Source organism: Ambystoma mexicanum, chromosome 7q, assembly GCF_040938575.1.
Source record: "Ambystoma mexicanum isolate Mex_15411 chromosome 7q, UKY_AmexF1_1, whole genome shotgun sequence".
Taxonomy (NCBI): Eukaryota; Metazoa; Chordata; class Amphibia; order Caudata; family Ambystomatidae; genus Ambystoma; species Ambystoma mexicanum.
The window spans coordinates 1,080,436,605-1,080,449,127 of record NC_090941.1 but is presented as its reverse complement, the minus strand read 5'-3'; the positions used below and the strand labels follow the sequence as shown (position 1 = coordinate 1,080,449,127).

Below are 12,523 nucleotides of genomic sequence, written 5' to 3'. Positions count from 1 at the left end.
ATTTGGATACCAGGATTTTGTTCAGATTGTCATGTTGCCAGTGCAGACACTTACCCACAAGACCACAAGCACTTGTTTCATATTGGGATTTTGTTTTCCATGGAATTTTTCACTACAGATTGCTGGGTTTGAAAGGTGAGCCCCTTTTATATTTTGCCTGCATATTTATTGAAAAATGTATTCTCTAGGTTATGTTTCTGGTGTTCATTGCTATTTTGTCTTGCACACTTTCTTCTAAGGAGAAGGTCAACTAAATTACATTTATATATGTCACCTTAAAATATGTAGCCACTTACTGCGCGTATATTCATGTGTGCCAGCATTTGATTTTCGCTATGGGGGCAAAAGTACCTGGGCATATGTTATTCTTGCAGCCAATCATTTTTAACCCTCTTCTGTGCTGCTTAAATGCGGGTAGTTGGGGTCGTGTGATGTATCACAACACTTATCAAGAGACCGACCATAAAACAAGGGGCTTGTAGCACGCTGCTTAAGCAAAGTGTGTGTTCCGTAGCAAATAATTTAATCGCACAGGGCATTAACTAAAAACATTGGGAGTTCTTCAAGCATGCAATGTTTTATACATAATAAAAAAAATAGATTTGTTTACAGCTACAGTGACATTGAAGGTGACAAATCACCGGTGACCCAGGTATCCCATCCATGCAGTAACCAAGACTAACTATGCTTAGCCTCAAACGGAGGAAAAGGCCAGCCCCCTAAGGCCATAGGGCCTAAGAGACTAAACAAAATTACAAGACCACTTGGAGCAAAAGGGCCTGACGGGGCTGGCTCCTTCCTCACTTTGAAGCTAAGCAGTACTGTTTGTATATTCATGGGTGCATCTTTTGATTTTCGCTATGGGTGCAGAAAGTACCTGGGCATATGTTAGTCTTGCAGCCGGTCATTTTTTTCCTGTTTCCATGCTGCTTAAATGTAGTTTGTTGGGGTTGTGTGATGTATCACAACAGTCACCAAGAGACGGCCATAAAACAAGGGGCTTGGAGCACGGGCCAGGACAATTCGGCATGGCCAGTAAGGTGCATGTCGTTATGGCATGACCTTTTCGCTGTATGTTCTGTTTGGGCGCCCCCAGTTAGATGCAGCCAGTTGGGGCAGGGACCACTCGGCACAAGGATGTTTGGAGCGAGAGGTTGCAATTGGCATGAACCTGCAGGCACTTTGCATTCTTTTTAATATGTATTAAACGTGAAAAAGGTTTATTTACTGCAACATTATAAAACAGGATGGGACATGTATTACACTGTTGTTGCAGAATTGAGCAAGTATTAAACATGAAACACATTTATTCAAGGGAAGAAGACTACGGACTGGATCTCCTCTCCTCTTACTCGTTGAAGGGTAGATAGCTCAGGACTGCAGCAGGGCTTCACCGGGACGGGGTAGTTGCAGCAGCCGTCGTTCTCTCCGCTTCTCTTTGGTTCCTTGTAGTTCCAGAGGCGACTCTGACTTCTAGCCCAAGAGACCTGCCTTTTATGCGCAAAACCCCATTCACACAGCCTGGCTATCAATTACGCAGCAGGGGGGTTGTCCAGCCGGGACAACCACCTCAGCCAATCATGGCAAAGTGCGACTTGGGTTTCCTAGGATACCCTGTGCAGGGGGTGACTACACCCCTTCCCCACATTCAGTCTACCTAGACACCCAGGCGCCAAGAGGAGGGCTTCTCTGCAGAAGCTCACCAAAAGACGGTGAACAAAGAAGGCAAACCTAGTTTTCCGCGCAAAGTAAAACACAGGAAGGACTTTAACAGAAAGAAATGGCGAATAAACCCAACCGGAGCCAAAAGAAAGACAATTTGGTCAAGCGGGTTTATGCTTAAAGCTGCAAAAATAGCCAAAGGTATTACCACGTTTATCTAGTATAATCGCGGTAGAAAAGTTACGGTAGATACCACTGCCACAGGCCAAGTCTAAATGTTAAAAGAGCGAAACAAGGCTCAGGGAGGTACAGACATAAAAGGCATACAGATTAGCCCTTTCCAGTACTCCATGTAAGATGGGGTGTACTGGGTCTGTGGTAAAAATGACTATTTAAAGTAAATGGCAAATTTGCCTTTCTCTGGGGGACAGTAGTCAGCCCCAGCAAAATAGAGTCAGAGGGAAGTCTTAAAGACAAACCTGTGTTACTGCACTAAAGGTACTGGGTAACCCATACAAGAACAGGGGCACCTGGAGTGGTGTGCTCCAGGACCCAAGATCACACAATGAGTAAAAACACATAGGCCAAAACACATGCAAGAGTGGAAAAGGGAAGTAGACTCTTACCAGGTGGAAAAAATAAACTCCAGAAAACGAGCAAAGCTGCTGGGGAACTCACTAGGTGAGGGAAATTAGCCCTAGAAGGAGAATTCTCCCTAACACACACAAACTAAAAAGGAAGGTTTGTTGTAAAGGTCCAAGTTCAATGTTGCCAAAGGGGGTGCAAGTACTACCTACAAAAGTAGGGAAGTGCACGTACCAGCACAGGAACCTCACCAAACATTCTGCCCTGGGCATCACCAACTCCTTTGACAGTCCTGCACGTCCCCTTCAACCTTTTAACCAAAAGTACTACTCTGGGCATCTAGCAAGCAAACAAGGCAGTGCAAACTTCATAGGGAATGCAGATGAAGACATCCCATCAGGTGAGATTATTTCCAGGCAAATGTGACAAAAATAACTTTAAAAAACCAGGCAATATCTAACTCAGTGGGACCTAGTACAAATGCAGAAGTTGGCTTCTATTTCAAAGAAGCATGGCAAGGAGATATGTTAGGGAGAATTCTCCAGAATGGCTAATTTACCTTACCTACTGAGCCCCTCACCAGCTTTGCTGGATTTCTAGGATTTATTTGTTTCACTTGCTAAGAGTGTGAGACTTTTTTCCCACTCTTACATGTGTTTTTGGCTATGTGTTCACGAACTGTGGAGCCTCACCTACTCCATAGGCATAATCTTGTTACTGTGTGTCACACAGAACCTTTAGTGCAGTGACACAGGGTTGTCTTTCTCAGACTTCCCACCTCAATCTCCATTTTCTGGGACTGACTACTGTCTCCCAGAACATGTAAAATTGCCATTGACTTTATTAGTCTTTTTAAATTCACAGGCCAAGTACAAACTATCTTCCATAGAGTACTGGAAAGGGTTAATAGTTATCCCTTTTTGTCTGTCTCTCATGGAACATTATTTCGTTCCCCTTTCTTTAAGATTTGGCTTGTGGCAGTGGTATCTATAATTTCTTCCATACCGCGGTCTGTGAGAATAGCCTTGGTACTGTTTTAGGCTAAATTAGTAGCCTCGAACTATAAACCCGCTGGACCCCTTTTATTTTATTTTGGTTCTGACTCGGTTCATTGGGCATTTCTTTTTGTAAAGGTCTTTCTCGTGTTTTACACTGCGCGCCAAACCAGGTTTGGTTCCTTTGTTAGCCGTCCTTTGGCGGGCTTCTGCACAGCAGCCCTCCTTGGGTGCCTGAATGTCTGAGGGGGACAGGATATGAGGGAGGGGTTTGAGACTCCCTGTACAGGGTCTCCTTGGAGACCCATGTCGCATTCTATGTGATTGGCTGTGGTCACTGTCCCGCCAGGACAGCCACCCTGCTGGGTGATTGACAGTCAGGCTGTGTGAATGGGGGAACTGCATAAAAGCAGGACTCTGGGGCTTGGAAGGCAGAGTCGCCACTGGATCGAGAGAACCAAAGAGAATCTGACAGAAGAGGACCTCTACCACGAACCTCCCGGTGAAGCCCTGCTGCAGGTCTGAATCTTCAAATTTCGACAAACGGCAAGATCTGCAAGGAATCCTCTCCCCTTGAGCTGGTGGGACCAACCAGTTCACCAAACTGCAAGCCAGGCCTCCCTCCTCTGGTCGAATGTGCTCTGCACAGCTACAGTGAACCGGTTAGCCAGGAGGATCGGACCCTGCTTGGGTTTTAAGGAGCGCACCTTTTATTTGTTGTTTTGCTCTGCTGCTGGTTTCTTCCCTGAACAGTGCAGGACCCTCCAGTCTTCTTCCTTGTTGTCAGTTCCAACAGTCGCTTCAGGAACCGTGAGCCTGCAGGACTTGCCAGGAACGATTGCCTCAGCTACAACATTCTTCTGCTCTAAAGGTACTGTGCTATCGCGGTTGTTCGTTTCGTCCAACCACGGTGAAAGTGTTTGAAATCTTTCGCCAATCCAAGGGCTTGTCCTTCTCTACTCTTTAACGTAACTTTTCTTCCGACCAACTTTGTTCTGAACTCTTGGCAAAGACTCAACCGCAAACTACTCTGAACTGTGTGATCCTCTGCAAAGACTCTGATCCATTGACTTTGGCTCCGACCTCTTCATTTGATTTCCTCACTGTAGTTGCCTTTTCTAGATTGCCCTGCTTACTTACTTGTTGGTACTGCTTAAATTTTACCAAACCTTGTCTTTCCCTCCCTTTTAAATTGCTGGAGTGCCGTTTTGCTCTCACTTCATTTTGAGCTTAACTTGTCCAGAATCTATTGGGTGGTGTGTAGTGTATTAAGAGTGTGATTTTTCTGCTGCTTTACTTTAGTGAATTGTTTTACCAATGATGTGTAAATACATGTATATACTTTTACTCAGAAACCTTGAGTCAGTGTTTGTTTGAACCATAGTAATTGCTGTCCTTTGTGTAACTTCTGATACTGCTCACTTTACTCTTGAGATAAGTCTGGCTGCTCAGCCATCGCTACCACTTTACTGTGTAGTACAGGCTGTACCAAAGGTGAATTTGTATTGTCACTTGTAGTCTTAACTGTGTGTGGTGTTCCCAAAGGGTACTGCATATGATTCTGCCTAACAGGATACACTTCTGAAATGTTATAATTAAAGACAAGGGAACACGTCATTGTGAAGCACAGGGAGCGCTTGTAACTGGAATTCCTTCAGACACATGCATTACTGCTCTTGACAGACAACTCCTGACATCCCAACACAGTGCACAGCTTGCTGCCTGTCCTTTCATACATTTGTTTTAACTCAATTATTGGTTCTAACTATTGTTTTGCCACTCGTTATGGATGTGAAGGTGACAATACAGGAATACATATAACATTGCAACATTGCAATAGTGCTTTGTTTGTAAACTTCAGCGGTAATTAAAATAATGTCTTTGTAGCAACTATTAAAATAACCAAATAGCGAAAAATAAAAACCTTATCTGTACATACCCGAAGAGAAGAACCCACACAGCTCAGTCAATATCAGCTGGGAATCTACCACATAATCAGTGTCTTCATGGTGAAATGCTGCAAGAACATGTTCTGCTTTATAATGTTCCTCATACAGCATGCACTTGGCTGAACGGGAGGCCATTATTCTGATTGTCTCTTTCGTCTGTCTCTCCTGCCTGTAAGTAAAATAATGCTCAAAGCCACTAAATCATGAACTGATAAAGTGCCTTGAAATCTACTTACCATATCTCCTCCCCCCCATCATGTGCTGGGCTTTCAGTTTATGATGTTTACACGTTGGTGCTTTTCTTTGCTCTGTTTGATCAAACATGGAGACCCATGAACACAAGGACTCATTTTTTCCTTTTGGTGCCGCCAATTTCCATTGGTGCTTATTTTATGTGAACTGATTTGCATATTTAAACTTTTAGTTTTAATCCGTTTCTCACAGAAGACGCCCTTGCAATCAAGACATTATCTTAAGTTAAATGCCTAAAAGATATATGGGGGTGTTGTGCTTAGATGTTTGCCCCGGGTCCCCTTGGTGAACAGGCCCAGTCCCCTGTACCTCAGTAAAGACTCCAATACATGTATGCTCATTACAGGTTCCTGACGGCATCTGCAGAGTACGGCGGCCCCTTTATTTAATGCGCATGCGCATCGCTGATGTTTGCGTTGCGCACGCGTCACATTACATGACTCTGTAGCATCCCTCCTTTTTCATAACAAACATAACATGTGCATAACTTAATTTAACTTTGCTGTCACCATGACACTCGAATCAGAACATAATATACCAAACTAATGCAGGGCCCAACGTGGGCAATTACCGTCCCATCTGGCCGTCAGGGATTCGGTTCCAGAATGTAATCTTTGAACCTAGTCGGACATTTCCGGACTTCACGGCGGGGGTAGCGTCCTTCCTCTCGACAATGTCACAGTGCGGTTCCTCTACTTTGGGGTCCCCGGTGTCTTCTTCAATTCCCGGTGCGCCTTCTGAGGTGTGAGTGGGGGACCCACATTCAATGTGTTCTTCATGTGGATCGCAGGCATCAATCTTTTTAAAGAAACAAGAGTTCCTTTTGATCGTCCCCCCCTTCTGTCGGACACTATCACCATGGACCCGTTGATATGAGTCACGCCCATGGGGGTGGGCTCATAGTTTAGGGACATCTTCCCCTCTGGGTGCCGGTTCCACACAAGGACGGTGTCTCCTACCTCAATGCTTGCTGGCTTTAAATGTCTCTGGGTGTTTTCATGCTCATTGCGCACTTGCTGTTCTTCCATGGACTTTTGGTCCTCAATGATCCCGGAGGTTGTTCCTCGGCCTCGAGTATCAAACCCCTCGGGCACCGTTTGAACAGGGACTCCACTGGGGCCACCCCTGTAGACTGATGGAGTGTGGATCGATACTCGTGGAGGAATTGGTACAGATTTCTTCTCAATTCCCCCCCTTGGCGCTGAGTGATCTTCAAAACCTTATTGAGAGTCCGCATGAAGCGATCCAGCTCCCCGTTGGCTCTTGGCCAGCAGGGAGTTACTTTCCTGTCCGTGACCCCACACTCGTCCATGAAGGTAGCTGTTTGGCAGAATCACATGCAGTATCCTTTGGGAATACTACATGCAATTAGGACTACAAGTGTAAGCACAATTTCACCTTTGGTACAAGCCTGTACTACACAGTAAAGTGGTAGCAATGGCTGAGCAGCCAGACTTATCTCAAGAGTTTAAGTGAGCAGAAGAACAAGTTGCACAAAGGACCAACCAATACAGTGATTCAAACAAACACTTACTCAAGGTTTGTTGGTAAAAGAATATACCTTTTTTTACACAGTCAGTTTGAAAACATTACACTAGCAAGAGCAGCTCAATAGCACACACTAATAAACCCCAAATACACAACCGGTAAGTAAATGAACAAGTTTAGCTCTCCTGTGAAGTGGGAGTAAAATGGCACTTCATATACTTTAAAAAGGGGTAAAAAGACAAGATTATACGAATCAACAGCACAAATGCATTCATAGGCAGGACAAAGGGTTTCAGTATACTACAAGCAGCAATTCATCTCATAGGCTTAGGCCAAAGTCAATGGTTCATAGTCTTTGTATTGGATAGCACAGTTCTGGTAGTAAAGGTTAAGTCTCTGCCACAGAGTTTAGAAGAATTTGGCTAGGCGAAAAGTTGGACGAATGTTTAGGGAAGGACAAGCCTTCGATGTTGAGCAAAGTTTCACGCACTTTCTCGATGGCAGAAAAGATATCCGGACCGCTTTTGCACAGTACCTTTTTAGTGAACAAGAGCTTTGTCTGAGGCAGTTGTTCCTGGCAGTTCGTGCAGATCTCGCAGTTCCTGAGATTCAGTTGTGGGGACAAGAAGGAGGGCGTCGGGAGGTTCCTGCACTGCCCAGGGATGAGGTGTTAGGAAAGATTTCGTAATTGTAGGTAATTTTCCTTCCATGTGGCAACCCCTAAACTTTTTGCTGTTGTTTTTTACCTTGTTCTTGACTTTGCCAGAGAAGTGCAGCCTTCTGCCGCACTCCTCTGGGCTTTCGCTCCGTTCTTACGGGGAAACTGACATGCCCTTAAGACAGTCAGTACCGGGGAACGCTGTTTCCCGTAGTTTCTTTTATCATGTTGCGGCTTTCGTGCAACATGACACAAGAGGGCACTGTAAGCTAAGTTACAGCTCTCTTGGGTCTCTAGCCTTCTACGGGCCCTAGATAATCTTTTAGGATTGTATTTGATCGGTGCAAGTCATTCAGGGACTGGAATGGTGGCAGCGATCGTTTTGTGTATTTTGAGCTCCTTTTGGCGTTCTGAGCGCGTTTTTTCGCGCTGAACCCAAAATGGTGGCCTGGCTCCCAAAATGGCCAGACGACGAGGCTCCTTTGTCCTGTCCACTGACCGTCTTGCTCCCTTCACCTTCCCCAGGTCGGGCGACCCGGGGCCTTCCTTATTTGGGCATGTACTTTCCCGCGAAACGCAGATGCTTTCGCGGGCTTCTACATGTCGTTTGTGTGCCTCCAGGGTGTGGGCTGGGATGTCTGGTCCCAATACACATCCTGGGTGCCAGAGAGTCTAGGGTGGTGTGAATGCCTGGGACCACCGTGGTCCATGATTGGTCCACGAATGGTATGTGTGTTGATGAGCGGATCTCCCATTGGCTCCCCTCCGTTTTGGCGCGAAGGGAACCGTGGATAAGAGGGGGCTGGAAACACCACTACCATGTCGATCTCCTGAGTTCTCACGAACGAAGGAATACAGGAGCCAAGTATCCTGCAACCACGAGGCTGGACCGAGGAATCGCTTGTGACCCGCTGAAGGACTCCTCCTTTGCACTGCTGTCGTCCTGTGAAACCCTTTCCTCCTTTGATCGAACCAGAAGGCCTGTACTGGTGCTTCGACCTTTGGAATAGCAGGAACAGCTATTCCTGGCGACTTCATCCTCTCCTGCCAAGTAAGCCTTCGGAAGTGTCTCTGGGCCATCCAGTTGACTGACCAGCTTACAAGGGAGTCCTGCTCTGTAACCGCCGCCAGGTTGTGTTGTATTTCGAGTCCTTGTCACTCTCCCACGCTTCGTGCACTTGGCGTTCCCAGGTCTGAAGGGAGGAGTGTATATTTGGCTCGAATACACACGGCCGCTCCGTTGCCCTGCTGTGGTGACAAAACTGTGCAGGTTTCTTCGATTGGGACGTCTTTGTTCTCTACACGACGACGAGGCATTCCCGGCTCTTCTGAACCTGCCAGCTGCTGAAACTAACGTGGAGAAGCCTGGGTCTGCTTGCATCGGGGACCGGTGAGTAGTATAGCTAGGATCTGGTCGCCCTCCTGCAGTAGCCCATTGCTTTTCCCCGCTGTGTAAAAACAGCACCCTTTTGTCCGTACTCGCGCTCTGCTTCTGCTCGCTGTGGAGGCTGCACTTGAGTCGCGGAACCTGTTCTTCTTCTGTTGTGCACTAACCCGAACTGCCTGACTTCCTCCGAAGAGCTTCTCCTTTTGCCCGTTGGCACCAGCGTGTGCAGGTACTTTGAGCACAAGGCTCCACTCTTCGCAGGGCTCGGACTTCCATCTAGTTAGGTGCCTCTGAAGGCGAACTGAGTCTAAAGCATTATCGCACTGCCTGTTTTCCTTCCCTTTCAGGTGGACTACACATTTCGTGCATATAACGCTTGCGACTGTCGTATTTGTATATATATTGTGTTGATATGGTATGTGTTGGCTTAGTATTGTGATATTGTGATTTTCTCGCTACGGTCATTATTTTAAAGGCCTTAAAATAAATGTGTATATATTTTTGATATAACAAATGTTTGGAGTAGTTTGTAAGCGCTCTTGCTTTGTGTGCTCATTGCAGGCTTTCAGTCACCCTCACCCCTCTTGAGACCTAGTCTTGACCGCCGCGATCGCTACCTTGATTGGTCTGGCTCGTCCAGAGGTTACCCTGTTCCAAGTAATTAGGTTGGCCTTCTGAACTTCTGCGCCACCAGGACAGAGTTCAGAAATCCGTCTTAACAAATTGGTGGCAGCGGTGGGATACGACTGAAGGTATCCAGTGTTGCGCTCGAACTAGGGCATTTCAGGTTATTCCAACCAGTACACGTAGTGAATTGTTGTAGTATAACTTTAAAAAGGCCATAGTCCTATCAAACAGTATGGAAACAAGTACCTTGTTAACTTTAAATGCTTCTAAATCAGAAACACTAAAAAAGATGTGTGCGGAGAGAGGGGTTTCCTCTCAAGGCACGAAATTGGAAATGATCCAAAGAATCGTGGCGTGGCAAGAAGCGCAGCTTGACGCTATAACTTCTGAGGACAGTGCGGAAGGTGGTGGGGCTGCTCTCACTGGTAGAACCGACGGTTCTGCCGCCGCACTGAGCCACCGCGACCACGAGGACAGGGAGGACGAGATGTCTAATGTTTCCTCTGCCAGTGCTGATGGGGAGGCTATGCTTGAATTCAAGAAGCAAGAGCTGCGGTTTAGGCAGCAGGAGCTTGAATTCAGCATAGCAAAACTAAAAATCGAACAGGCAGAAAAACAAAAAGACAGGGATCACCAGTTGGAACTGGCCAAGCTTCAGGTTGCAAATGGGTCCAAGGGTCCTGGACATGGGTCTGGGGCCTCCTCTCATCCACGGTTTCCAAAAGATCTGCTCAGTGTGTATGAAGAAAGGAATGACATTATGGACTGGCTGAATGCGTTTGAGTATGCATGCGAAGTTCAAGAAGTTGACAATGCTGATAAGATTGCGTGGTTACTCAGTAGACTGCCCCATTCTGGCTGTAGTGCCATCATGGAAATGTCAAAGGCTGAGCAAGCTGATTTCGCAATGTTAAAGCAAACTCTCATTTTAAAGTTTGGGAAGACTCCGGCCCAATATTTAAAGCGTTTTCGAGAGTATAAGAAAAAGGAAGGTGGTACTTGGGTATCTTATGTCGCTGAATCCTTGAAAAACTTAACTGGCTGGGTCGAAGGTTATAAGGTTTCTACCTTCGAAGGCATGATAAATCTTGTCATGCTGGAACACATTTTTGCATCTTCTTCCCCGGAGCTTAAGCAGCATTTGGCCGATTCGAAGGAGATAGATCCTAAGAAGCTGGCCATTGCAGCGGACTTATGGGTGTCACATCGAGTGTCCCATAAGGACAAAACTCATCCTGGTAAGCAGGAGGGAGGGAAAAAGTCCAAAGATATGGAGGGTGGGGAATCTGCTAAATCTTCTTCCAATAAGGGCCACAAAAAGAAAAACAAGGGTAAGACACAAGAGAACTCACAGGGTAGTGGAGGTCAGCCTCCGAAACAGAACTCGGGTTACAATAAGCCTCCCTATGTAAACAGACCCATTGGAGCTTGTTTTGCTTGTGGAGCAACTGACCACGTGAAGGGGGATCCCCGTTGTAAGGTTAGACCTTTGGGGGTCCACTTCGCTAATCTGGCCTTCTCCTCCTACGAGGAAGAAGAGATTACAGGAGCATCCTTCTCCTCAGACTCATTTCCCAGCAGAATAGAGGCTGAGGTAGTTTTAGTGTCCCTGGGTTCCTGGGAGCCTAAAGTCACAGAGGCTTATGCTAGGATTCCGGATAATACCAAGCACTACTTTAAAGACAGTGTGCTGATCAATGGAGTGGATACTCCAGCTCTTAGGGATAGTGGGTGCAGTCGCACTGTAGTGGATTCTACCTTGGTAGACTCAGAGGAAGTTGCCAGAGCTACTCTGATGCCCACTAAGTTGGCTGACGGCCCCCTCCGTATGTTTCCAGTAATACCTGTAAATCTTACTTTAAATGGTACAGCAGTCAGGATTCCAGTGAGCATTCAGAGAAACGTCCCGGGAAAGGTCTTGTTAGGTAATGATCTCAGAGCTTTAGGGCTCGTAGGAGACACTGCCGCAAGACCCTACACACGGTCTCAAGCACGGGCGGCATTGGCCAAGACCAATACGCTGCCCCAGCCGAAGGGGAAACCCAAGGCGAAAGGAGTCAACAAGTCACAACGAGGGAAAGAGAATATTCCCCTGAGCTCGCCTACCACTGCGGTGGAGGAAGTTGGTCAATCGCCCGGGCCTGACGAGGAGGTGGCGATGCCTGAAGTATTCGACCCCAACGATCATCCTGAACTAAAAGACTTGTTAGTTGAAGGAGGTCCTGATAGGGACGAATTCAGTAAAGGCCAATGTGAGTGCCCATCTCTGGAAGGCCTAAGGAGAAAGGCCTGCGCCCAGCTTGAGGGTGAACCTCCTGGGACGCATAGGATTTATTGGGAAGGTGGACTCCTGTATAGTGAGCCCACAGAGTCTACAGAAGGAGACCATAGGAGGTTGATGGTTCCCCTTGCTGTTAGGCCCTTCCTCCTGCATTTGGCGCATGAAGTTCCCCTTGCTGGTCACCTTGGTATGAAGAGGACCAAGCAAAGGTTATCCATGCACTTCTACTGGCCCAAGATGGGGGTGCAAGTAGAAAGTCACTGCAGGAGTTGTGCCTCCTGCCAGTTGTCTGGTAAGGTTGGCGCGACAATCCAAGCTCCGTTGGTACCGCTCCCAGTTGTGGGGGTACCATTTGAAAGGGTAGGGATCGACATCGTTGGTCCCCTTGACCCACAAACATCCTCAGGCAATAGGTTTATCCTGGTGCTGGTCGACCATGCAACCAGGTATCCTGAGGCCATCCCATTGAAAACTGTAACTGCCAAGTCAGTTGCAAAAGCTTTACTCGGCATATTTACTAGGGTTGGCTTCCCTAAAGAAGTTGTGTCAGATCGTGGCAGCAACTTTATGTCAAAGTATATGCAGGCTATGTGGAAAGAATGTGGGGTCACCTACAAGTTCTCTTCTGCATACCACCCC

The 12,523-nt window shown here is 46.8% G+C and overlaps 1 protein-coding gene across 1 annotated transcript in view; it reads right to left on the bottom strand.

Moving 5' to 3' along the window:
- Positions 1–5,339, bottom strand: part of LOC138527995 (indolethylamine N-methyltransferase-like) — a 141,862-nt gene extending 136,523 nt beyond the window's left edge. Inside the window, exon 1 of the mRNA XM_069639419.1 lies at positions 5,182–5,339. Within this exon, the coding sequence (XP_069495520.1) occupies positions 5,182–5,326 (145 nt within the window). The 5' untranslated portion in view covers positions 5,327–5,339. The remainder of the gene's footprint in view (positions 1–5,181) is intronic.
- Between the last annotated feature and the right edge of the window lie 7,184 nt (positions 5,340–12,523).